The sequence below is a fragment of the Tamandua tetradactyla genome, chromosome 18 (genome assembly GCF_023851605.1).
Source record: "Tamandua tetradactyla isolate mTamTet1 chromosome 18, mTamTet1.pri, whole genome shotgun sequence".
NCBI lineage: Eukaryota > Metazoa > Chordata > Mammalia > Pilosa > Myrmecophagidae > Tamandua > Tamandua tetradactyla.
In genome coordinates, this window is record NC_135344.1 from 5462383 (window position 1) to 5488027 (window position 25645).

A 25645-nucleotide genomic window follows, 5' to 3' on the forward strand; every position below is an offset into this window, starting at 1 on the left:
GGAGCGAGAGGAGGGGATGGGAAGCCAGGGGAGGCAAGGGGAGGCCAAGTGGGTGGGAGGTTTGGGGTAGAGTGTCAGGACTCGCTGACTTAGATGCGGGAGGCGGAGAGCTGAGGAGGCTGCGCTCTCCTGCAGTCGGGGAGCCTGTGTAGGGGAAGGGGGCTGAGGAGGAGCGGGGGGTCCTGGGCCCCTGGACTGTCACCACCAGACCGAGGTTGCAGGCTCTCCGGGACTGACCGTGGGCTTTATCTGAGCCGTGTGGGCGGCCCCCTCATGCGACCCACATGCAACCTACCCCGGGGACTAGCCCATGCCGGACGGGGCCGTGTGCTGACGTAGGTTTATGCTAAAAACCCAATGGCTGTATCCTTCTGCAGACAGAGCAGTAATCCTATCTTCCTGACCAAAATGAGTGTCCAAAACATTTTATTCTTGTTGCCGTAAGAACCGATACATAGATGTTCAACCCCAGAAGTAGTGATAACCAAACGCAGAATAAATGAGCAGCGTTCTGGCTTCCGCTGTGTTCACCAGTTAATATCAAATACTTGAAGAAGTAAAATAAGGCCCCAGGGAAAAGACTCCCCCCAGGAAAGAGTCCAGGACTCCATGCCCCTTTCACGATTCAGCCGGGAGCCAACTGCCAGCTGCCCCCATGGTGAAGAGGCTGGCACTCACCGAGGGCGAAGGCACCTGAAGACACCCAGCGGCCACCTGACCCCACGTAACCTGGTGTCCAGGAAATGAGTCACGGAAGCGTCGGGCGCTCTGCGCACGAAGGCATTTTTGAGCTGGTGGATGGAGCCCGGCGGCCGGGCAACGAGGGTGTGCTGGTTTGAAGGGAAGTATGCCCCCTAAGAAAAGCCATGTTTTAATATGGATCCCATTTCTTAAAGGTAGAATAATCTCTATTCAATACTGTATGTTTGAAACTGTAATGAGATTATCTCCCTGGATGATGTGATTTAGTCAAGAGTGGTTGCTAAACTGGATTAGGGGATGACATGTCTCCACCCATTTGAGTGGGTCTTGATTAGTTTCTGAAGTCCTATAAAAGAGGAGAATGAGAGACTCAGAGAGAGCAGAGAATGCTGCAGCACCATGAAACAGAGTCCACGAGCCAGCAACCTTTGGAGATGAAGAAGGAAAGTGCCTCCCGGGGAGCTTCATGAAATAGGAAGCCGGGAGAGAAAGCTAGCAGATGATGCTGTATTTGCCATGTGCCCTTCCAGCTGAGAGAGGAGCCCTGACCGTGTTCACCGTGTGCCTTTCCATATGAGAGAGAAACCCTGAACTTCATCGGCCTTCTTGAACCAAGGTATCTTTCTCTGGATGCCTTTGATTGGACATTTCTATAGACTTGTTTTAATTGGGACATTTTCTCGGCCTTAGAACTGTAAACTTGCAACTTATTAAATTCCCCTTGTTAAAAGCCATTCTGTTTCTGGTATACTGCATTCCAGCAGCTAGCAAACTAGAACAGAGGGTGACCCTCGTTGCTGTGAAGCCGTGAAGCCTGGACGTCGGGTCCCCTCCAGGACCTTGCACTGCACTTTGAGTTCATAGTTTCGCGTCCTGTTCCTTAAAAAGGGCCCCCGGATTTTATAAGCTACGAGCCCCCACAAAACCCAGGTGTGGCCAGATGCCTGTCAGCGCAACAGAAGGTTAAGGTGGGACGGGATGGGGGGACTTCAAGGCGCTGGCAGCCCCTGAAGAAGCACTTGGAAGAAAGAGGGACTCTCACTCCAGAGGCTTCTGCCATGTGCAAATACGCTGTCGTTTCTCCCACCTTTACAAGTAAGCCGGAGCCGCCTGCCCCCTACTCCCTGCCACAGGACGCTGCACACTCCATGCACACTGCCTGTCCCCAGCTGTCCCCCATGCTGCCGTCACCCCCAGCAGTCATGGAGGCCACCGAAGGCCCCTGTTGAGATCAATCCCTGTCCACCACTGCACGCTTGACACAGCCAGCCACACCCAGTCTCCCCATCTTTCTGGGGTTGGGGTGCCCCTGCTCTGCATCCCTGGACCACTTCTGCCCTACAAGTAGCTCAGACCACAGCCCTGAGGATCTTTGGCTCTTCTCTTTCTCCCTCACCCCACTAGGATGTCAGCCTGTCCTGGCCTCACCTTTAAAACGTCCAGCAGCTGGTCACTTCTCATCACCAGACCACCTGTACCTCTGGCCTGGACCATTGCTGGCATCTTCTAACCAGCTCCCTCCTTCTAATGGGCTTACCTGCTTCTCGCTGGCCTACCTGCTTCCACTTTCCCACACTCATCGACCCTCAAGTTTCATCTCACCCAAAGCAAAACCCGACGTCAGTACCGTGCCCACCAGTCCCCTGGGCTGGGGCCTCCAGCCCTGGGCTCAGATATGCCCCCCACCCCCCTTCTCTCCGGCCAGCTCTGCCTGCTCCAGCCGCCCAGCCAGGCCGCACCCCACTCGGGTCCCCCACACTGCTGCACACACTTTCTAGAATGCACTCCCGGGATGCCATGCAGCTTGCTCCATGGCTTCCTCTGGTCATGAGAGCCCTTGGCCTGGGACTTTTAATCGGGGTGTCCCCCTCCTGCCGCAGGTGCGGCCCCTTCTGCTCACTTCCTCCGGAGCATCTCATTGTCTTTCCCCGATGGCGTCACTGGAGTTAGCACTTGGCCCAGAGCTGGCCTTCTCTGCCTCCCCAGCGCCCACTCAATGCCGCTGCCCACTGCCTGGGGCAGGGGGGCTCCAGCTTCTCCCATGGGGTGCCCACCGCCGCCTGCTGGCCACGCACTCACTGCACCATCTTGGCATGTGCTGTGACCCTGGGACTTCTGCTCCTGCCCCATGAGATGGAGACAGGAAAAGGCTTACTGCCTCGCTGGCCGGGGAGATGCAGTAATGAGCGGTATAGGGCAGGCAGGCACACAGCAACTTCCTTCTGACTCCTCTATTCTCATCGTGGGCACTGTGGGGACTGCACCTCTGGCCCCTGCCTCCTCTCCCAAGCACCTGCAGCTCTCCTTGGCTGCCTTCACACATGCTGCCCCTTGGGCCAGTTAGCCCAGCCCTGACCCTTTCTCATCTGGAGAACTCCTATTCATCCATCTAAACCCCCACTTGCAGGTCAGCTTCCCTAGGCTTCTGGCCTCACCACTTCCATCTGTGTCCCCGGGCCTCCAGAGCTCACCCTCTTGACACCCTGTCATGCTCACTGCCCCCTTGTTTTGTCCACACCAGAGGTTTTAGTTCCTTGAAGGACACGTCTCATTTAAGGGCTTAAAAATATCTGTGGAATAAATGAACGAGTGAATGAAAGTAAAGTGTTTGGTAAGTAAAACTGTCAGTTAAATAAAACAATCTCTTTTCTGGAGGCAGAATTCATCTTTATAAGAAGTAGAGGGAACAGGGGGTGGGGACAGAATTTTGCCCTCAAGGCTCCTGTCTCCACCATCCCCTCCGCAGTCTTGTCACCCATATTGGGCAGCTGGGCAGGCTGGGAGCGAGTGTCCCCACTGGGCTGTCAACGAATGCATGGCTGCGGGTCTGTGGGTCTTCGGGGCTGCGGGGTCTTCCTCGAGGGATGGTGGGGGGGGGAGCCAAAAGCAATCAGTCCAAAAGGTGAAGGCCAGGGGTCAGGGGCAGCCACAAGCTTCACCCAGGCTGGGGGCAGCACCCGAGAGCAGGCCCAGCACATCCCACAAGGTAAGAAGAGCTGGGGACCTGGAGACGATGTGGCCTTTTGGAAAATGCAAACTGCCAAACCAACTCCTCTTCTTAAAGGAGCGGCAAAGCAGCCCAAAGAATGTAAGAGGTTTACTGGAAAGCAGCCCATACATAATCAGGGAGCAAACTGGAAAATAAAGAAACTCTAAAAGAAATATATATCTGAGATGGTTGAAAGGGAAAATGTTAGGTTGTACAGAAGGCAGCAGAATAAACAATTTTTAAGAATCCATGGAACTGCACAGCACAAATGGTGGCCCCTAAGTTAAATTGTGGGCTGTAGCTAATATTATAGTTATAAAAATGTGCTGCCATCAATTGTGACAAATGTCCTAATCCAATTCAAGGTGTTAATAATGTGGTGGTGTATGGGAATCCTGTATTTATGCATGAGTGTTCAGTAAATCCATAGCATCTTTAATTAAAAAAAATTATTTAAAAGCAATTCAAGGTGGTACGGTGGTGGTACCTGCCATTTCGGAGGCCCGGGTTCGATTCCCGGTGACTGCCCTTGCAAAAAAAAAATAACAATAATAATAAAATAAAAGCAATTCAAATAGCAGAGTTAACCACAGTTAACTGACGGGGATAACTAACTACCACAGTGTGTTTACTAGTGAGCATATGTACAGTTTCTTTTCAAATACACAATATATAATATATACCCCTGTAGTTCATTAAAAGAGTGATCCTGATCACTACAGAGAGCTGCTGGCTTTTATTTTCATTAATGAAGTTATGGGACTATGGTTAAAGAAAAATATTATACATATAGGGGTACACACACGCACATATACACTTTGTAAAACAGTTTATAAAAATATCATTTCAACAATCTCCTTCCCACGTCACAGGCCCTACAAACCCCCTTTCCTTTCCTCCCCCCACCCCGGAGTTCCCGTGTCAGCGAGGAGCGAGCGGGTTTCTGGGCGCACACGTGCTCAGTCGAGCGCACTGAGCCCCGACCACGGCTTCACATCCCTGTCTCCTCACCTAGGGGTCACTCACCTTGTCTTCCTGAATTCAGTGACCGTGTCGGGACTTTCTAGTTGTTACCTGGACCCTCTGGAGAAGCAATCGCCGTGACCCTGTCCAATGCGTTGTCACCAGCGCACTGTCACACACAAGCCGGGGGTGGAAGTGAGCCCAGTCCTTTCCCAGATGGAGGAGAATAAGGAGAGCTCAAAGCACATGTGCTCTGAAGTCGCTAGAAGCTCCTCAGGTTGCTTGACCTGCCGCTTCAGCCCGGACTCCGCGCGTGGATGTGGTCAGGTCGCGGCCCCTGGTTATGTGACCTGGGGAGGGACTACACTGTTTCCCTAGAAATGTCTGCAACGCGAGACTCAGATAATTTACCCTTTACTTCTCCCAACAAGAGTCCTTCCAATTTTATTCAGCATGAGGAAAAGATCACATTTTGTCAAATGAACCTCAGTCATTTTGCTAAAAAACGCGCTGTCATTGTATATAAAGCTCGACTCTCCCTGGGGCCTCTCTGGGCGCCCTGGACCCAGGTCCTTTTCCAAGGCGAGGAGAAGCTTCTAAACCCAACCTCCTCATGCCCACACAGAGCCTTCAACGCTCTCTTCGTAGGATCCGTGTGGGCCGGCAAAGGGCGATGGTGCAGTTTATAAACATTCTGAAAAGAGTTTTAACTGGCAGGGTTGGAAGGCCTGAAACTCACAGAGGTGACTGCTGGCTGGTGTCCTATTTCTTTAAACCACTGAAAAATTAGCAGAAGTGGCATAAAGAGGAAGGACACCGGTTGCCACTTGACTACAGCTGGCACCACGGGCCAAAGCCCAGCTCCCTGGGCTCGCAGGGCACGAGTCTCTGTTGCTTTCTTCTGAGTCACTGTGAGACGACCAGAGACACATTTCGGGGGGAGGGAGAAACTGTCTGCAATGTCCAAGCAGACGTCCCAGCTACAGCCCAGTGTTCCCATCCCCAGGCCTAAGAAGTTTGGGGGGAGTGACTGGAGTTGGGTTATGTCACTGGCCCTGGCACCCCCGGCCCGTGTCCCTCAGGCCCACCCCACTTACCAGGTACTGAAGAGCTGGTAGCAGAGGCCCAAAAGCTGGTGTCCTCCTCACCTCCCGCCTCCAGCCTGAGCACCTTCAGCTCCTCTCGGGAAAGGATCACGTGCGATGCTTTCTATCACTCTGGAGAGGTCACACACACTCGCTAATTCTGATGCAGTCAGCATTTGGACGTGGCAGACCTGCGGGGACCCTGTGTGTGGGGGGGGGTCAGGCTTGGGCAGGGTGTTCCTGAGACCCCGAAAGAGATTGCTGGGGCCACAACTGAGAGGGCCTCCTGACAGCGCCAGGTGCATTTCCCTGGCCAGGGAAGGGAAGCGGGAGCCGGGTAAGCGCCTCCCCTAGTGCCCGGCCTCCCCCATCTCCTGTCTTTCCCACCCACCTGCGGCAAGAGACCAAGAATTCAGGGGAGGTGTCCAGGGGAAGGCTCACAGAGCCCACCAGGGTTTCCCTCCAGATCTCTGAGTCCAGTTGGCTCACGTTCAAACGGCAGGCTTCCTTTTAACCAGGGCAGGACAGACACCACCTACCAAAAGGAAGCATGGGGACTTCGGGGTCAGCCAGCCCTTTCTGCTCCAGAAGAAGGTGGGTCCCCCGGTGTATGTTCTTTGCCCCCTTTGGGAAAACTCTGGTTCTCCAGCAGAACTGCCGGTGGGTGAAGGTTCAACCCAGGAACAACCTGCCTCTAGAGGGGCAACTGCAAGGCCCGGGTTTGATACCGACAGCACCCCCAGAGCAGTGGGTGTTCCCAGAGGGTCAGTGGGAGAACGGCCTGGAGCGCCAGGTCCGGACAGGGCCGGGCTCTGCCCAGCAGGTTCCCGGCGGGCACCCCAGGTGCGAGCTGCGGATCCGGACGGTGGGGGCGTGCTTGTCCCCACGGTGGCCGAGCCGGGAGAGGGGGAGACGCTCTCTGAGACTCCTCCTCGGGGAGGTAGGGGCCGGGGCTCGATTCGGAGGGTAGGCTCCAAGGCTGGGGTCCACCGGCAAAGCTGCCCTCCCACCCCTCCCAGGGCTGACCCTTGTGTGCTCACAGGGTCACTTTGGCCCGCGCGCCTGGGGCGGGAAGAGGGGCGGCCCGGGGGGCGGCGGCCTTTACCTGCCGCCAGGAAGCGGCGCGGGGGCGGGGCGGGGCGACCGGGTGCGCGCCGGGCCCGCGGAGAGCGCTGTCAGTCACCCCGCCGCGCGCCAGCGAGGACGAGCCTACGGCCCTGGCGGCCCGCGTCTCCCAACTAAAGCAGGCGGCTGAGGCGGCGGCGACTCCCAGACCAGCCCGCCTGGGGGCCCGCGGACCTGGAGGAGGCAGCCGCCAGCCCCCGCGCGGCCCCTCGGCCTCGGAGCCGCGAGCGCAGCGCGGGTGAGTGACCCTCGCCGGGGTCGGGCGGGGTGGCCGGGGGCCCTTTTGTCTCCCGAGCCCTTCTCGGAGCGCGAGGTGCGGGGAACCGGGTGACCTCGGGGACCAGCGTGAGGGAACCCCGAGCCTAGCTCCTCTGGGGCGTGTGGGCAGGGTTGGCCCGTGTCAGCCGAGGGCGGCTGCCCCGCGGTCAGGGGGCTCGGGGCACAGTCGGGCAGCGGCGCAGGTGGCCGGGCCGCGCGGGCGGGACGGGAGCAGTTGGCAGCCCCACGGCCTCCCGAGCCCGCCCCCTCCCACCCCTCACCACCCACCCCCATCCGAGTCTTCCCTGCGAGGAACTAGGGCACGGGTGTAGACGCCGCAGAAGGGGCCGAAGCCCTGACAGAGTCCGCGGTGGCGTCCGGACCACGTCCGCCGTCTTGGGGTGGCGGGGACCCCGCGAGGCCTAAGCGGGGAGCGGGCGGCGGCGGCGCGCGGGGAGGAGTCTCGGTTTGGGGCGGGGGGAGGTGACAACGGTCTCCAGGCCGCGCTCAGCCCGCGGCCACCGGGCTGCGTGGGGCAGGCAGGAGGGCCGCCTGCCTTTGGCGCTTTGGAATGGCTCACCTGGCCGGGCCCCGCGCCCTCCCGAGAGCCGAGCACGGTCTCCCTGCGAGCAGCGAGCGCGGCGACCAGCGACTTGGCCCTGCGCTTCCGCCTCCGCCCGCCGGTCTCAGCCCCTGCGTCCCGCCCCGCCACCTGCAACCTACGGGCGGCCCATGCGCCCCGCCCAGGGCCCCCGCCCGCCCCCTGCCTCCTGCCGCCCACCTGCCGCCCACCTCCCGCCCGACCCTGCGTCGCTGCCCTCACCTCCCGGACAGGGCCGCCCCTCTGCTGCCTATGCCGGTGCTCACGGGCGCCTGAAGTTGTCTCTCTGGGACACGGGTGGCACCAGGCCCTCTGGGCTTCTCTGACTCGGCCTGCTCCAGCCCTCTGCCCCGGAGGCCGAGTGGGAGTGGAAACGTGTTTCTTTGGGGCCGGGAAGGGTCTCACTTAGACTCTGGAACTCCTGGGGCCTGCTCTCCGTTTTCCAAGGGCCACCGTGGGAGAAGCAGCATGTGCTCCGTTTATCTTTGAGTTTGTGGAGGGGGAAAGCCGGGTGACACTGGGTAGGGACAGGACAGTCCCCAAGGAGCAGAGGGACCCTTGTGGAGGGCCTGGGAGGAGCTGGGCTGCCACAGCACCCCACCCAGCCTGGCAGGCGAGCTCCCACCAGCCAAGGAGGAACTGCAGGGGGGTTAAGTAAGATAAAAATAGTCTTTTATCTATAAAAAATCAAGTTAAAATTTATTGTTCAATAATGGTTAATTCCCAAGGAATTAACTGTTCTGAAATGGCTATTTTTATTAACTTGTTTAAAAGAAATACAATTTGGTTCAAATCTATTTGGAAAATCTTTCTAAAGTACTACATTTCTGTCTGCCCTAAGATAAGAAAATCAAAGATAAGTTCCTTGTCTTACAAGTTGGTATTTACTTGCTCTGTCATGATTTTGAACCTGGGCTTCTGCTTCCTGGTCAAATGTTGGCGCTCACTATCTGCGCAATCAAAGGAATTCAGTAAAAGCTGAAAAAGAATTGAGATCAACCTTTCTGGGGCTTTTCCTATTTCTGACATTTTAAATGTTAACTGAAGGTCATTTTGTTTGCTCTTTAGCGAGTCTCCGAATTCTTTAAAAGTTTAGCACGTTTCAGGTTTTGCCGCCGCCCCTCTGCCCGATCTGTGTCCGCATGGCACTGGCAGGGCCCTGCGCCCTCTGCATCACTTTATTCAATAGTCCTGGCTGCGCTGTGACATCCTCACTTGTTGTGACAGTTACCCTTTTAAGATCCTCTTGTTTTTACACAGGGGGATACTGAGGCACAGAGATGGTGATTACCTTACCTACAAGACACAGGATCAGTTAGAAGCAGAGCAGAATTCCAGGGCGGGGGGAGTTGTGTCCAGCCACCCCGCTGCCGCCTCTGCCGTGGGGGAGGACCTACCCCCCACCCCACCCCCGTCCCCTCTGTTTCTCTTTCTCATTTAAATGCCACCGTTAATGAGTGGCCCTGCCCGATAAAAGCGTCTCCTTCCAGATGACTGGACCCGAAAGGCCCTGTCCCCTGTCTGAGTCCCTCATCCTCTCCTTAGTGTCCTTCCTTGTCAATAAAGAACAAAAGAAAGTATTCCCCTTACTCTCCGTATAATTTTTAATTAACAGCCAGGAAGCAGTACTTAAGGGAGCTTAACTCAGGCCTGGTGCCAGCGGCCCCAGCCGCTGTTTAATGGAGCAAAAAAGCACCTGGGAAACACTGCTGAGGTCGGCATCAGTCAGGGACCCCCAGAGAGGCAGAGCCTGTAGGGGCTGGAGGTGAAGGACTGTGGTGCCAGGGGTGGGCTTTGCCTCAGTGGGGAAAGGCGGGCGGGCAGGGCAGCCCGGCTGCACGTGCTGTCCGCAAGCAGAATTTCCCTCTGGTTGTAACACATGACAACTGGCAGCGATGTGGCAAGCCTACCAGGAGCGGCTCAGAGCAGCAATTGTTAGCATTCAAACATAACAATTAGTTATGTTGATTCTCAAATCGTGGTCTACGCAGTTAGCACTGAGTAGGCCTGTAAGTGACGGGATGAAAACTAGATGGGTGCCAGGAAAATAAGGCTGAACAGACGCATGGTGAGGATATGGAATATATCCAAAAAAATCTTAAAAATCAACAGTGTTAAACAAGTGACCCCAAAGAAAGATGTGCTGGTGAACAGACTGGTCTAGAAGGGAAAGCTCAGTGGGCTAGTCAACGGGGGAAAGTCAGGTGTCGTTCCCACTAGGAGTCCAGGGATTGAAATGAAAACACGTTCCTCAAACCTGCAAACGGCTTGCTTCTGATGTGCCAAGTATTGGAGAAGACGTGGAGGAGTGAGAACTCAGGTTCGCGGGAGAGGAGTGTGACCAGGGACAACACCTTCAGAGAATAATCGAGGAACGCTGAAGAAGGCTACGCTAGGGCCCGGCAGTCCCACACCTAAGAATGCCCTCTGGGGAAAATCTGGTCTGCGTGCATAAAAAGACATCTACAAAGGATGTTCCCTGAAGTAATTTTTAAAAACTTTTCATTTCGAGATAGTAGTGGCTTGACATGTGGTTGAAAGACATAAGGCAGTGCCCTGTGTACCTTTCCCCTTGTTTCACCCAGTGCTGTCATCCTGCAAAAACAACAACCAGGAAGCTAACTTTGATAGGATCCGTCAGTCTAATTCGGATGCCATTGGTTTCACATGTGTGCGTGTGTGTTTGTGTGTGTGCGTGTGTCTGGTTCTGCATCGTTTTATCACTCGGACAGTTTCTTGTGGCTCTTGTCCAGTCAGGTTACAGGACAGTTTCATCACAGGGAGCCCTCATGCCACCCTGTCATAGCTGCAGCCGCTTTCTGACCTCCCTGCTGAGGCCCTGGCAGCCACTAGTCTGTTCCTCAATTCTTAAGTGTTGTCATTTCAAGAATGCTTGTTAAACGGAATCATGCAATATGCAGTGTTTCAAGATCGTCTCTTTACACAGAGCCTGATTCCCTTGAGATCCAGCCAAGCCGTTTTGTGTATTTATAGTTGTCTATTTTTTCATTGCTGAGTAGGATCCCTAGTAATCACCCTTTGAAGGGCATTGGATTGTTTCACATTTCCGCTTTTTGCAAATAAAGCTGTGCTGAGCACTTGCATACAGGTTTTTGCATGAACGTAGTAAGTTTCTGTGTCTCTGGGAAAAATGCCCAAGAGAGCAACTACTGGACCATAGGGCAGGCAAATGTTTAATTTTACAAGAAATTGCCAAACTGCTTTCCAGAGGGCTGCACCATTTTGCATTCCCACCAGCAACGGGAGCCGGTTTCTCCACGTCTTCGCCATGTTTGGTGCTGGCACCGAGGCTTACTGGCCTGCGTCTGGTACCACAGAGGCCCTGAGGGCGGCAGCGATGTCCGCGCTGGCCTTCTCGGCCCTGGATCCCCCCCGCCGTCACCCTCGTGCCCAACGCCCCTCCGTCGCAGGGACAGGTGTGGGCTGCCCTCCTGGCACACAGAGGTTGCGAGTGCCAGTGGCCTGGGCACCCACGCTGTGTCCTCCCAGGCAGGCCTGGCGCAGAGCTCCGCTAAGTTCAAAGCAGATGCAGCAGTATTCAAAACTGTCCACGTTTCTTCTAATGCTGATGTGGCACACACTGTGGACAGGGCCACTGCTCTGAGGGGCTGCGTGGCCGGCAGAAGGGACAGGAGGTGCTGCTTTCCCAAAGGGCGGAGGTTTGTCAGAGGCCGGGGGCCACGGCTCTCCCACAGGAAGCTGGTCTCTGGTCACAGCTCTTGAGTATTTTTCTTTTGGATGTAAAGCTTCTCTTTGTTTGGTGTCGCAAATTTTAAACTGCAAAAGTAGTTGAAACAGCTAGTAAGCTTTATTAAATGAAATGGTGTCAAAAGTACATTGATTCTGTTTTATTTTGTAATTAAGGCTTTGGTGGCTATCATCCCAATTTTAAAACCATTTACAAATAATTACTGGTGTTGACTTCTCTTTTTTTTTCGCATGGGAAATGAACCTGGGTCTCTGACATGGCAGGCGAGAACTCTGCCCCTGAGCCACCGTGGCACCACCCTTGACTTCTCTTTTGAAAGTGAAGTTGAACTTGATTTTATTTTTACTTTAGCATTCACTTGATCAGTAGTCTCTCTTCAGTCCTGGCTCTCTTGAAGCTTTGGTTACTACTTCTGCAGGGATGAGTGTGAATTCAGCTGTGCCTCACATTTACCGAGCGCTGTTATCCACAACGACAGGGCACCGCAGAAAGCGCTCCGGGCTTTGTAGCTGACAGCCGAGGCACAGGTGGGTGCCAAGCAGGCAGGGGCTCCAGCCTCACCCCAGGCTCCCCTCCTAACCACCGGCCCAGGCTGGACACTGCTCTGAGACTTCCCACAAATCCTGCCCTCGTCAGACTGACCCCGTGCAGAGAGTGTTTGAGTCACTGCTGTGACTGCTTCCCTTTAATTCTGCTTTCTGGAAATGTATGTATTTCAGAGAATGGAGCAGCCCGCTGGGCTGGAGCTGGATTTCCCTTATTGTGTGACAGTTGGGTGGAAGGGTAGAAGTGGGCAGATTTTTGTCAAAGGGAGGGGGTGAACCGAGAACCGCGGATGGACTGTGCTGATTTGGGGCGTGCAGCCTGCCCTTGGCGGTCTTGGCCCAAGAGCCCTGCCAAATCCTGCGCCATCTTCCCCGAGGAGCATCTGCCCGGGCTGCGGGGGGCCAGAGGACAGGGGAAGCGCGAGGAAGGCTTCTCCAGCCAGGGCAGCACAGGGCGGCCAGCCGCCCACTGAGGGAGAAGGACGGACTCGCCCTTCCCCCAGAGTCAGCCCGGGAGGCCTCAAGCTGAGCACCGCAGAACAGAGCCAGCTAGGCGCCCGCCCCCAGCCAGGGGTCCCCTGGCGAGGGCGCGGTCCTGGGGTGTCCCCCCTGCTTCCGTGCCCTGGAGAACGCATGTGAGACGCAGGGGCCCCGGACCTCAATTTACCACTGTCTAGGGCCCAGGCCCAGGAAAATGCATTTAATGAGCTCGCAGGTAAAATCTGAGAGGCAGTGCCCTGAGTGGGAGAAGGGGCGGGGCGCCCAGGGGCCGTGGGTACCCCCAGGTGGACATAAGAGCACCTGTGCACTCGTGCACCTGCCCACGAGCACGGGCGTCACGTGATCGAGAAGTTCCTTCCGCTTCACTGATAAAGAGACCTTACGCTGGAAAGAATGGCTCTTATAATAACGGCACCTTTTTAATTGGACCATTTGTTTTCGATGCTGCCCCCACATTTGGAAGGTAATGCTTGTTTCCGGACTTGCTTGTCTGTCTGAGAAGGCATATTTGTGTATGCCCTCACGTTCTTCCTCCAGGTTCAAACCTGGATTTTGTTTTTTGTGTTCAATTTGTTCCATTTACTGTCAGAGCAAAAGTCATAGGGCTGTTGTGGGCTCCCAAATAAAGGGAAAGCACGATTAATGTTTAGAAACCCTTCCAGGGTTTAGAACCCTTTGCGGTGCATCTCAGGGCAGACCAAGATAAAGCAGACATCATTTTTGCCCTTACGGTGCCTCTGTTGTGGTTAGGGAGCTCACAAGTCCACAAATAAGCTTCCCAAGGCGAACCATTCACTAAATGCGCTGCGATGTGGGGTGTCTGAAGGGAAGCACTGCCCCCAGAGGGAAGGGACGCTCAACACTCCTGACAGCGGGTGATGTGTTTTAAAGTTTTGCTCTGGTGCTGTTGGGCTCTGGCTGATGGCTCGTCTGCACGCTCTAGAATACTCCCTGCACTGCCTGTCCCTGGACTTGCCCCCTTATCTTTGTTTCCAGGCTGCCTGCTTTCCCCGCACCTATGATAACGGTGGCCCTCTTCCCCAGTGTGGGTAGAATTTTGTTTATAAGGAGCTTAAGTGTTCTCCTAGGCCCTCCCTTTGGAAAACTTCAAGGTATGTTTTATTCTTCTTAGCATCTGCCATAGTGCAGAGTGGAGAGTTTGGTTCACAGGCAATTCTTAATGTTTTTTGCATAAATGGCTGGTGGGTTTCACTAATTCTAACCCTAGCATCCCCTTCGTTATACAGCAGGGCCAGGGTTTTACGGAAGTAGTCCCTACCAGTCAGAAGCCTTTTACAGAGCTAAGACATGGTTTGTTCAGAGTAGCATGTTGCCTTAACTAAGTTCAGGTAAACTAAAGCAGCAATTTAATAAAATAACCGAAGAATGACCCTTACATGTTTCAGGAGCGGAGCCAGAGTTCTCCTGCTTCTATGGGGGTGACGGTGTGTTTGGTTGATTTTATTCCAGTTCTCTCAGATGTCTGAAAATGCAATAGCCTTGGAATAGCTTGAGACCAAGGATTTATGAAGTGTAAACAGCAGCTGCAGTTGTCTTCCTACAGATAAAAAGAGGATAGATTATATTTCAGGAACAGACGTGATGCGTGTGTAGCTTCAAAATATCATTTTGTATTGCCGTAGTGCTGTATGAAAGGTACTGTGGTTTTAAAAGGCAGATGGTGATTCTTTTATTTCATCATTATTTTCATATGCCAAGACTTATTTTGCAGAGAGAAGGATTCAAACCAGATATTGAAAGCTAGCCTTATTCATTTAGCTGGTGGCTAGGAAATTGTTATGGGAAGGGTGCATAGACGATGCACTCAGCCTTTCTGAAAGTGCAGTGAGATGTCAGCTTAAAGCTACATTAGGAAATCGTCCTAATACTAAAGAACAATAAGAAAAAAAGCATGAAGATTTGGGAACACCAGCGTACCTTGTGCTACTGGAACCTGCAGTAAGCTTGAATGTGAAGAGACACCTGCATTCAATTTCAAAAAACAAAAACCATTTGCTCTCGGAGACAGAAGACAGAAAAGGCCCCAGCGTGTGCTTCCGCACAGGCTGAACCGGCCGCGCTGAGACTCCGCCCCGGGCTTGGCTTCGCGTGCGCCCCTGCGTCCCTGCGCCCCGGGCCTGCGCCAGTGCACGGGAGCCCCTCGCCTCCGAGGACACCCTCGCCAGGTGCGCCCAGGGGTCGATTCAGGCAGGACTGTGAGAAAAGTAATCCGCTCCTAAGGACCTTCCGCCTGGAGGGGGTTGTCCCGGCCCGGCCCGTTGTAACGGGGTCGCACTCTACTGAGGCATGTGTGCGCTTTCCCTCCCAATCCCGCCGGCCGACCCGGTCCTTCCTCCTGCGGGGCCTGCGCCGGGAGGGCGGAGGCTGGCCCGGGCTTCCTCCGCCTGTCCACGCGCTTTCAAGGCTCCCCTGGGCTCCTCCACCGTCCACGGGCGCCGCCTTGTTCCCTTGGCTTTCGGGCTTTAGGGTTTCCTTGGGTGCCCAGGCGGAGGCAGGGTTCGCGCCACAGACTGACTTTACGCCCTGCTTTGGGCCCGGAGCCCTGCTGTCACCATGCTTGCGTCTGCACGGAGCAGCAGGGCCAGCGGGCACCTCGCTTTTGCAGTGTCCTTTGTTCCTTCTGAAGCTGGTTTTCAGGGTCCCCCCCACCCCAGGACACCCCTCAGGCTGCGGGCTCCAAGGCCTCGTCTCCTGCCCCCCACTCCCCACTCCCAGCTCCCTGCTGTCCACCTGCCCCCTCCTCCTCAGGGCCAAGCCGGCCCCCTTAGGGCACACACTGTTCAGCCAAATGTGCTCCCCAGTGCAAGGATTCCTCCTGTGACCCCAAAAGGTGCTGTGGGGAACGTGGAGTGGAGACTGAATTTAGGATTTCCACCCCTTCCAGTCTCTTCCCCTCTCATCACGCTCTTTTGTCTTGTAAGTCTGTTCTGTCTTTGGATGTTTTCCAGCCCTGCTTTAAATCCTGTGATTGGGATCAAAGAAAATTATTTATCCCCAGATGTTATAATTTGGGAGAAGCATAAGTAATTCAGACACTTCATTATAATTTCAGTGTGATTATGAATTACCAGTTAACAGTTAAGTCACAATAGAGTGATATCTGCATTTTCAACCATATCCTTTGTTTTTCTGTAAAAGACATTCCCAGACAATCTCGATTTTGATGGAGCAATAAAAATTACAAGCTTCAACCTAGGAGTAATAAATCATTGCCTTTTGAAGGGATATTCATTTTTCCTGGCTTTAAAGATACCACTTAGAAATTAAATGGCATACAGAAAGCATTTGAAAAGTTCAAGTTCCTCAAAATGCAAGCTTTGGGGCAGTCTTGTGTTCATGTGCTCTGCCTGTTACTGAATTACTCATTTAAGCACTGTTTTTTCAATAGCACAATTTAACAGGGTACTGGATGTTTCCTGTAAGGCTTCAGTATTTGTTTTACTCTGACGGTTTTTGTGCCAGAAGAAATGAACCAAGGACGGTTGTTGTAGATGAAGTTGTCATTAATGTGTCCTCAGGCCTGGGAACAGACATGAGAAGGTAGGGAGCGCAGGAGGAGTAAACGCCCTCCAGGCCCCAGGGGAGCGCTTTTCCTTAGTGCACGTGCGCCTGAGTGCCCGGAGAGGCCCTGTGACTGCGAGTCCCTGATGGCAAATGGAGGCCCCACAGCGCTGCCTCCGCAGTCCTGGACGGGCCCTGCGGGCAGAGGCGGGCGGGCAGCTCCTCCGCCCGGGCCAGCCTGGCACTTGTCCACATGTACCTTGCTTTATCTCAGGAGTGTGGGAGTTTGCTCGTGTGCAGCCCCGGGAGGGCGATGGCAGCTCCTCATCCTCACACGGCCTCAGGGTTAAAGCAGACGCGCCTTCTGGAACGCTCTGCGGCGTGCATGTCAGCTCTCGGGCTTCCTAGCTTGAGTCCAGAGCTCTTCTCATCGCCTACCGCCCTTGCTCCGAATGCTCTGTCTCTTTCCTTTCTGTGTCATTGTCGCACACTAGCACCCTTCCTGCGCCCGCTTTGTCTTCAGAAACAGGGGGCTGGTGAGGACGTGGGGCTTGCCAGCCAGCAGCCCGGAGGCACCGGGGACAGCCTGAGCGACCCTGCAGCCAGGTGGCCAGCGGCCAGGGCAGGCCTTCTCTTCCCGGGTTCAGACCTGGGAGCTGACGTCAGCAGTCCTGGGGCTCAGGTGCCCTCTGCCCCTGCAGAGAGATGGGGTTATTTTAGAGGGGTGCAGACGATCGCTCTTCAGGCCTCGGCCACGGGGAAACCTGCGCCTGAGAAGGGGGCTCCACGCCCTGCAGCTGCGCTTGGGATGGAAATGCGCGGACACCGCCGTGGCTTGTCCACTTGAATCCTGGGTCTGGCCACGGGGACGCTGTGGTCACTGCAGGCCTGGTCGCTGTGGGGCGCGATTGGTGCTCGGGGCAGGGGAGACCCGCGAGCCCCTGGGAAAGAGCAGGCTTGCTCGGCTCCTCCCACCTCTGTCTCCCGAAGCAGCACCCAGCTGCCTCCCCGCGCCTCCAGGAAGGGGCGTTGTGCCATCACCAGGTCACAGATAGGAAGGAACTGACCAGGAGCCTGAAGGAGCGGGTGTGCTCGCGCCACCCACCGCCGTGACTCAGGCCGGGGACTTCCTCTCCGAGGGCCACTGCCCCGCCCATTCCTGCTGCCTGGCTTCCCGGCCGGGTGCAGGGCTCGGGGCTTGTGTGTTGCGAAGCTCACGAAGGCAGCACTGACCGTGTGTGGGTTCTCATTCATTTAGACAGACGGACAGACGAGGCGGCTGAGCCCCCAGGAAAGGGCCCCGTGCAAGCCTGTGTGCAGCCCCTCCCCATCTGACCAGCCCCCCAGGAAAGGACCCCATGTGTGCATCCCCTCCCCATCTGATCGAGAGCCCAGGCCTCACGTGGCCGCGCTGTGTGCCGCCGGGTGCCGCAGGGAGAGAGGGCTTCTTCAGGACTGAGCTGGCTTCTCACCGAGCATTTTAAATCTTTCCGTGATTGCTCAACATCTTACGCAATCACAGACGTGTGAACATATCAACAGACGTTTAAAAGGTACTCTAACTTCAGCAGCGACGAACCGCTGTTCAGTCCTCACTTCTTTCAAGAAGGTGCCCTTTGACAGGGAGAGGCTGCAGCCACCCCTTGAGCTGGGAAGCCCAGAACCAGAAATTTACAGCTTTGTTCTGATACCAGCCTGATCTACCACCACAAACTCCACTTTTCTGAAGTTCTGTGGTTTTCTTTTAAAATTATTTGTCCATTATTTTAACTATTAATCTGAACTATTAATCAAGTGAAATCTGGAGAATTTGGAGAAAACAAAGCGAGACCTGCTTGTGAATGATGGCCCCAAGGCAAAGGTTCCCACCTCCAGAAAATCTAGAAGTAGCCTCTTCTGGGGTGGTTCCTATCGGAGTGAGTCCAGTTGGGTTTGGGGGCTCTAACCCGTGTGTAAGCGCGTGGGAGGCCCAGCCCAGCACCCAGTCCTGGGGCCATGGGGCAGGAGGGCACCATCGCCGGGCAGTGGTGGGTCTTAGGGCCTGTGCATACCTCGTAGATGAGCTCTGACTTTATCCTGTGTCAGCTGTGGTCTCCAGAGAAAGGACCAGCGGAGTGGTGTGTGTGTGTGTGTGAATGTGTGAGAGAGAGAGCGTGCGTGTTAAATTGGCTCATACAGATGTGGGGCTGACAAGTTCACAATGCGCAGGGCACACTGGACAGCTACAGCCTCAGGTAGAGCCACTGTGGCATCTTGAGTCAAATGTGTGTCTTCTGGAAACCTCAGTTTTGGCTCTTGAGTCTTCAGTGATTGGCTGAGGCCACCCACAGCAGTGAGTGCCATTTCCTCTTAAAATCAGCTGACGGTCGGTGTCAGCCACACCTCAAGCACCCTCAGGGCAGCTGGTGCGTCAGCCTGTGGCTCAGGAACCTGGTGCTGCATCCTCACTGAGTGGGCGGCACTGAGCCTCGCGCCTTCTCGAAGAATGACAGGCTTCCGGTGATTCCTGGTGTAGGAACCGGGCGTCCAGAGAAGCTACCTCATCCCAGATGACCTGAACGGCCACCCAGGAATGGATGAGGGCGCTTCGTTTGCCCTCCAGTATCGGGTTCCTTGGTAGCTGCTCTCGCACAGGAGCGTGCACGCAAACACCTGGAGCACTTGTGGAAACAGGTCCCTGGCCCAGGGCTCCGATCCCAGAGGTCAGGGGCTGCGCCTAGGACTGGGCGCCCCTGCCCCTCCCTCCGGCCCCCACGGCTGCATGGGCCCACCTCGCATGGCACTCTGCTTCCAAGCGCCAGGCCAGGCCGTTGCTCCCAGCCTCCCCGTCCCTCTCCTCGGCGAAGAGAGATGCTGATGCAGTTGCAGACAGAGAAGAGCCACTCTGAGCAGCTTCCATAACAACCAGCCGGACTCTGGCGCCTGACTGCTCATGTATCAGTGTATTATTCAAACGTTTTATTGCAAGAAAGTTGGACTTTCGCAATGAAGATGCATGTGAGGGATGAGCATGCTGGGACCTTAGGGGACTCCCTGCTGCCGCCTTCTGCCTGAAGCCCTTCCCAGGACTCCCATCGCCCTCCAAGGAAGGGAGCAGAAGGCAAGTGTGTCAGGAGGCCTCGTGCTGTGGCAGTCCAGGTGTTAGGACACTGCCCTGCAGGTATGGTCATCTCCGCTTTTACACATGAGAGTCTGAAGCTATGAATCATTTGCTGAACCCTCACAGTAACTAACGACTGGCAGAGACAGAGTCAAAACCCATGTAATTCCTTGCATGCGCTTTCCCCAGCGGTTTTGCAGGATATTAGGTAGTGAGCTAAGAAAGTATCCACAATTCTCACTCTAAATCTTGTGCACCTGTGAACATGCACATTTACCAGGAACAGGTTCTTAGTATTCACTTTCTCGGGGCTACTCGTTAGAAGAAGATGTCACTTTTTTTTATTGTGTTAATAATTTAGAAGTAAATGATGCTTCAGGCTTAGTGGGCACTTCTTCCACATGGCGCACATTGATAATGTAAGTAACATCCAGCTAATCTCTGCTTTTCACTAAATATATTTCTAGATGCATTAAAGTGTACATAGCTAGAGTCAGTCTTCCAAGCTTTACTTTTCTCAGCCATGAAGTGGGAATAAAGTGCCCAGCTTGCAGAGTTATTTGTATATTTCAATTATAAAATGTATAGAAACACCTAGTTTCCTATCTGCTCGAGCAAACACCTCTCAGTGGGGTGGCTTTAAGGTGTGAGAGGTGAGCAGGGCCTGGCCTCCTCCCAGCTTGCTGGCCTCCAGCGGGCAGGCCACCTTGCTCTTTGGCTTTTCCATCACCTGCCAGCGTCTTCTCCTCCCTCCTCCGGGTTCCGCTGACGGAGCTTATCCCCCCACCCCCACTTCTGTGTCCATTCTCCTTTGCTTATAAGGACTCCATCCAGATGGGGTGATGCCCCCCCAGATGTTCAGTCTGGACACCTTGGCTAAGAGCGTCTCCTAAGGTCCTGCCTAGAAATGGGGCCACACCCCAGGCCCAGGCGGGAACCTGAGCTCCTGCGGGCCCGCCTGAGCTCCTGCGGGAGACACGAGTCAACTCCCAGCAAGGGATGACACAAATCACTGCGAAATCTCCATAGAAACATTTAGTTTAGGATCACTTTCTTGAACATGGACTAACAAAACAGTGTACCATCCTCAGCATGTTGTAAAAGCAAAGCCAGAAGACCTGTATCTGTTGTGTTTTTTTACAGATACAGTGAAGAGCGATCTGGGTGCTGCCGCATGGCACAGGGAGGCACACACTGATTATTAGTAAGCTCCACACACAGAGGGCAGAGGGCACACGACACACTCCATGCAACCGTGAATCTGATCCTCACATCTTATCTGCTGAACTCCAAGCACAGTGAGGATGTGTCTCCTTATCTTTTGGAAGGCTTGGGGAGGGTATGTAAGGTGATTTGAAAGATAACCTCTACTGAGCTAGTGGTCTAGGAAAATGACGTGAAGTACTTTTTTATCCATCCCCCCATAAATTTACTTAAACAAAGCATTTCACAGTAATTCCACTGCCTCCAAAATTGCACTCAAAGATATTTCAGAAATAGCAAGTTTAGCATTTTAACATCTGAATGCCTCTGTATGTTTTGGGGAGTCGCTGCCTCTTGAAGCTCCAGTTCACTTTTTCTTCTCTCTTCTTGCCTCCCCCAGCCTGCAACACTTACGTAGTCGTGAAGGCGTGAAGGTTGCAAGACTTCCTTTGCTTCCGTTGCTGACAGTGGCAAGCAGGCGCTTCTGTCGGGGCTCCGGGTGTGATGTAACTTCTGGCTTCTCGGTGCTGGTTGGTGTGCTCACCCTTTGCCTTCCCTTGACCTTGTCACTTTGAGAGGGGCTGTACGCACGTATGGGGACATACATGAAGACTTTGAAACATGCTGAGGCCAAACGTGGCTGGAGAGCTGGAGGGGCAGTTCTGCAACCTGGTGACAGCGGGTGGTTGCACGGGAAGAGAGAGTCCCTGCCCCCCAACTCCACTGTGGGACCTGCAGGAAACTGGGGCTCAGAAGTGAGCAACGTGCCCTCGTTTGCACGCTAGCGCCACGATCAAGCCCCAGGTCCCAAATGTCCGATTTGCACTGTAAAAACTCGGAATTAACTGTATTCATGTGCAACCATTGAAATACTTAATAGCAAGTCGTTCTCCTGCTGTCCCGGCTGCTGCCGTGGGAAGTCCACTGAGTGGCCTTTACTGCTGCGGACAGCCCTCGGCCGATTCAAAGTGTTGCAGGAATCCCGTCGCCGTCCAGAGACCTGATCGAGGGCAGAGTTTCACCCTGAGAAGCATGCAGCGGTGCTGAAATACCCTAGAACTCTCTCCCCATCCCGCCTCCCTCGGCTTTTCCCATTATTTCACAAAGGCTTCCACACACCCCCAGGGGGTCTGCAGAGTCACAGCTGCTTCCGCGAGGCAGTCCACATGCTGGACACATTATCCTCTTGCTCTCTCAGTTTGCTAAAATGCAAAAAAAGAAGAAAAGGGATGAAAATAGCTTCAGACATTTGGCGCTTCTGGTGTGCGGTTGGTTTCTCGGCCTCTACAGGATGAGTTGAGGGGCTGAGTTGTTGGTCCCTCCCGGGCCCTCAGGCTTTCTCTAAACACGGGGGCAGAGCTGGAGGATGGAATGAAGCAGCTGCCCAGGCCTCGTGACTGTGTCCCCAAGGAGCGGCTCGACCCAAGTGCTGGTGGTCAGGAAACTTTCCCCTCGACGAAGGGCTGGAACCTCAGAAGACCAATCTGCCGCAAATCATTGTTTTTTGCTTATTCGTGGGTTTTTTTTTTTTTTTGTCTTTCTTTTCCTGCCTGTGTGTGAATTGTGTATTTCAGGCTCCAATTTCCCTAGCATAAGTGATGCACCTAAATTATTTTTTCCTTCTATTAGTCTGAGAGACCGGGCAAGTGGTACTTCAAATCTAACTAGGTGTGCATGAATTCAAGATTCTGATCCAGGGTTTTGTTATTTCAGTCTGTTCTGCGCCCAGTGGTGTTGACTTGACTAAATATTGTTTAAAATATTTGAGGAGCACCATTTTCTTTCTGGCCATCGTTATCTTCTCCACGAATTCTGCGGGCTCTCTAGTCCGCAGGCCTGGGCTTGACTTTTGCTGCTTCTGTCTCACGTGGGTTCTTTAAAGCACTTGGTAGCACTCTCCGTCTCCTGCCTTTGCCGGTTTGTGGTCTCTCAGTCAATCTCCTTCTGTTACCCCTGAGTGTATGAGGCATAGCCACCCCCCCAAACACATATGTTTAGGTACAGGTGATCTGCGAGATGCCTTGACAGGAGCTGCCGTTGCTTTGTTTGTCGAGGAAGAGAATTTGGGAGTTGGTAGCTGTCCTGGCCTCCAGCTCTGTCTGTGGGATTGAAAGGTTGGGTGCCTACTAATAATATGACTTTCAACTTCTCTTGAGTTTGGGGTGCTTTCATTTTTCCTCTTGTCTCCCAGGATTGTTATGATTGAAAAGCAACTTAAAAACCTCTAAAAAATACCAGCTTTAAAATACCTTCTTTTTCCCTTCTAGCTTCTGAAGAGCTGATTAGTTCGCAATGGGAAACCACGCAGGAAAGCGCCAGCTGGTTGCTGAGAGAGCCAACAAGGTAAGGAGTGAGCCGAACTTTAAAAACACAATTGGGCCTTAAAAATGCATGCTTAATTTGTGTTGTTTAAACCCAGCCCCTTGATATGTAATGGGAGGAAAACCTGGGTTTTAGCGACGGCAGCTGGCTGGAAGCTGCGTCCTTGTAATTAGCTCATTCAGGAATATGGCAGGTCAACAGTTAGACTTTGCCTCAAAAAAAAGAAAGAAATGAGAACAAAAAATCAAAGATGAAAAGGCCCTGTTCCTTGCCATATTCTGTGATTTATGCTAGAAGTCTGGGAAGTTCTTGCAGAAAAGACATTACAAAATTCCTTTGTTCTTAGGCAAAGGAATGTTTGTTTCTTCAACATTTCCTATTGTTAAAAAATAGCAATATTCCCAAAGTTCTCTGTTTTATTAGCTGCTGCAGTGGAGAGGCTGGAAATTTAAACCTATGGAGTAGCAGTGAAACGGTCAGATGTTCCATCCCAAAACCAGCTCCTAGTTTCACCGCAGCGGCCCCTGCGTGAGCAGCTGGGTGTCCGCTCTAAGCGCCTGCCGCTCCCTGAGCCCGGCCGTCCGGCAGAAGTGGGGAAGGCCTGTGGCGTTGCCGTAGAACCCCTGCCTGCCCCGGCCTCTTCCTCCGTGGGAGAGCAGGGCAGCCTCAGCCGCCTTCCCTGGTCGTGGGCAGCACCCAGGGCGGCCTGGGGACATGGAGAGGCTCCCAGGGATGAGGGCCGGCATTCCAGCTCCCCCTCTCCCGTGGACACTGCCCTGGATGGCAGGGTCTCCTGCTTGGACTCCCAGATGGACCCCCCCAGCCCCGGTGTCAGCCCCCGCACCGTCTCCACACCCACTCCACGCCCCTCCTCAGCTCGAGGTACAAAGTTTTGGAAACGCAGGTGGGCAGACGGGAGACGCACAAATGGGAAAGTCTCCGGATTTGCGCATCCGGTCGGAACGGGTCTTCTGTGCCGCCTCTCCTTGGTGCACCAGCCCCCGCCTGCCCCGCCTGGCAGCAGGGCGTGACTGTCCTTGTTCCAGCCCCTGCAGCTGAGTAGGGTCCCCGGCAGTGTCCTGCTGAGAGACTTGCTCAGCCGGCGTCCACCCCGGCGGCGCCACCTGCTCTTTACCTGTCTCAGGAGCACATCAGATTTCCAGGCCCTGAGCTGACACCAAAGGCAAACCTTGGAATCCACCCTAGTCTGTAGGAGCAAAAGGAAATCATACGACTCCTTCAGAACTTTAACTCAACTTAGTAGTAAGTGTGCCGCTTCTCCAGACAAATTCCATTCGTCAGAGGCCGTGATGGTAAGGGGGCTTAAAACTGGCCACCGCATTGAAGGAAATCACGACTTCTAGACCTTTTCCCGTGCCTCGTTGCATCCCGCTCTCCTGCGGTTTTTATTTAATCATAATGAACTTTGCAGCAGTAGATACTTCTCCAGTTTGGATTTGGACTCAGTTTTTATGGCAGCCAAGTGGTTAATTTTTTATGATTTGCTTCAAATCATCCATGCAGAACAACTGAGAGATTATCTGCCATCCGTGCTCGGACTTTATCTCACAGTTATGAACCACATTATTTCACTTTCTGCTTAATGATCTCAGGTAGGTCCAAAGTGAACTAGAAGGAAATTGCATTTTTATAACGTGGTTATTGATTTGTAATCCCGCTTCCTCACTGAAAGAAGGATCCAGTTTATAAATATGTATGCGGTTCTAGTAAATATTGAATGGAGAATGAGTCATCATTTTACATAACTCAAACTATAGTGCTAATAAGCTCATTGTGGTCATAACTAATAATGGCTTTGGGCAGTCGCTGTTTACTTTGTGCAGAGAACATAGACCTAGGACCTGCCCCTGAAGGATACAGAGTTGCAATTAAAAGTGAAAGTGGAAAAACCAGCTCTGCTCAGAGCACAGTCGGTTGTTAAACATTGTGTGATAGTCAAGTCTTAAAATGACTGATTTGCAACTCCTGTTTTAAAAGGCTTTCTGTGGTTTAGTTTCTTTCCTGTTGTTTGATAGTGTGCCGCACTGAAATGTATTTTTAATTTGTAAAATTCTATCAAAGTAAGATTTTTGAGCTAGAGAAAAACCTACACGTAGGCTTTTGTTTCCTGAAATCTAATTTCAAAGGTTGTTGTGATTTAAAGCAAATAAAAAATTGGGAATTAAAAGAAAAAGATGGTTCCTCTCGCAAGTTTTTACACGACAGCGTGTGTCTGGGTTTGTGCATGACGGAGGCACAGCCTGCGTTAGGAAGCCGCGGATTTGGAGGCTGTGAGCCCTGCCTTCTCCCCAGCGCAGCCACCTCGCGCACCGCCTGCCCCTCCTGGTTCCCGCCGGCCGCTGTCTGTCCCTTCCTCTGAGTCCAGATTCCCTCTCTTATCAAGGACCCGAGCAATCCGGAAGAGGGACTGACCAACCCCACGTGGAGCAGAGTCCCTGCCCCAAGGGGCAGTTCACGGGGTCCATGCCTGGCCAGGACTGAGGACAGGCCTCGGGCGCGTGTATAATCCACTAGTCCACGAGTTCTTGGTGTTTTTCTCATTGTATCTTAATAGAAAGCATTTGGTGTTTCTAAAGACACCAAGGGGAGGGCCTTCTAAACTTGAACCAGAATAGAAAAATATTCAGTGGGTTCCCCACCCTCATTTACCTTCTGTACATTTCCACATGCAGCCATCCCAGGGTTGTTGTTTTTTTTTCACTGAAGAAAGTGTTCCCGGAAAGCTTTGCTCTGGTTCGAGTTATGAGTGCCTCACGAGAGAGAGGAGCTACAGAGGGCCTGTGCTGCCAGCTGCGTGGGCCTCCTGGATCTGCCGCCGCAGCCTGGCGGGCCTCCTGGATCTGCCCCTGACTCCCCTCTGAGTGCATGTCAGAGGGTGACAGGAGGAGAAACTCGAATTTCTTGTGTTAGAACAAAGGACCCCTGCTCCGCTATCCCCGTGCTGGTGACACACTCCCTGGCACACCTGTGACGATGTG

The 25645-nt window shown here is 53.7% G+C and overlaps 2 protein-coding genes and 1 long non-coding RNA gene across 11 annotated transcripts in view; 1 reads left to right on the forward strand and 2 right to left on the reverse strand.

The window, feature by feature from the left end:
• Positions 1–2795: 2795 nt before the first annotated feature.
• Positions 2796–7802, reverse strand: LOC143661934 (uncharacterized). Of its 4 annotated transcripts, none has more exons than XR_013165010.1 (7): positions 7703–7802; positions 6131–6274; positions 5752–5941; positions 4942–5004; positions 4718–4823; positions 4179–4214; positions 2796–3706 (listed from the first exon to the last, which is right to left on the reverse strand). It is a non-coding gene; the product is annotated as an uncharacterized LOC143661934 (long non-coding RNA). The 4 variants fall into 4 exon arrangements; XR_013165011.1 differs by having other exon boundaries at positions 4179–4219; XR_013165012.1 differs by lacking the exon at positions 4179–4214.
• MBP (myelin basic protein) overlaps positions 6314–25645 on the forward strand; it is a 104295-nt gene continuing 84963 nt past the window's right edge. For 3 of the 4 annotated variants that reach the window (XM_077135195.1, XM_077135192.1, XM_077135194.1), the window contains exons 1-2: positions 6915–7102; positions 22592–22667. In XM_077135195.1, the coding sequence (XP_076991310.1) occupies positions 22617–22667 (51 nt within the window). In that variant the 5' untranslated portion in view covers positions 6915–7102; positions 22592–22616. Of the gene's footprint in view, positions 6334–6914; positions 7103–22591; positions 22668–25645 lie in introns of those variants that run through there. The other variant, XM_077135193.1, reaches the window with a different exon arrangement.
• LOC143661932 (uncharacterized) overlaps positions 8454–25645 on the reverse strand; it is a 30140-nt gene continuing 12948 nt past the window's right edge. For 2 of the 3 annotated variants that reach the window (XR_013165007.1, XR_013165006.1), the window contains one exon: positions 12810–14057. The gene's annotated coding sequence lies outside the window, so the exon portion shown is untranslated. Of the gene's footprint in view, positions 9020–12809; positions 14058–25645 lie in introns of those variants that run through there. The other variant, XR_013165008.1, reaches the window with a different exon arrangement.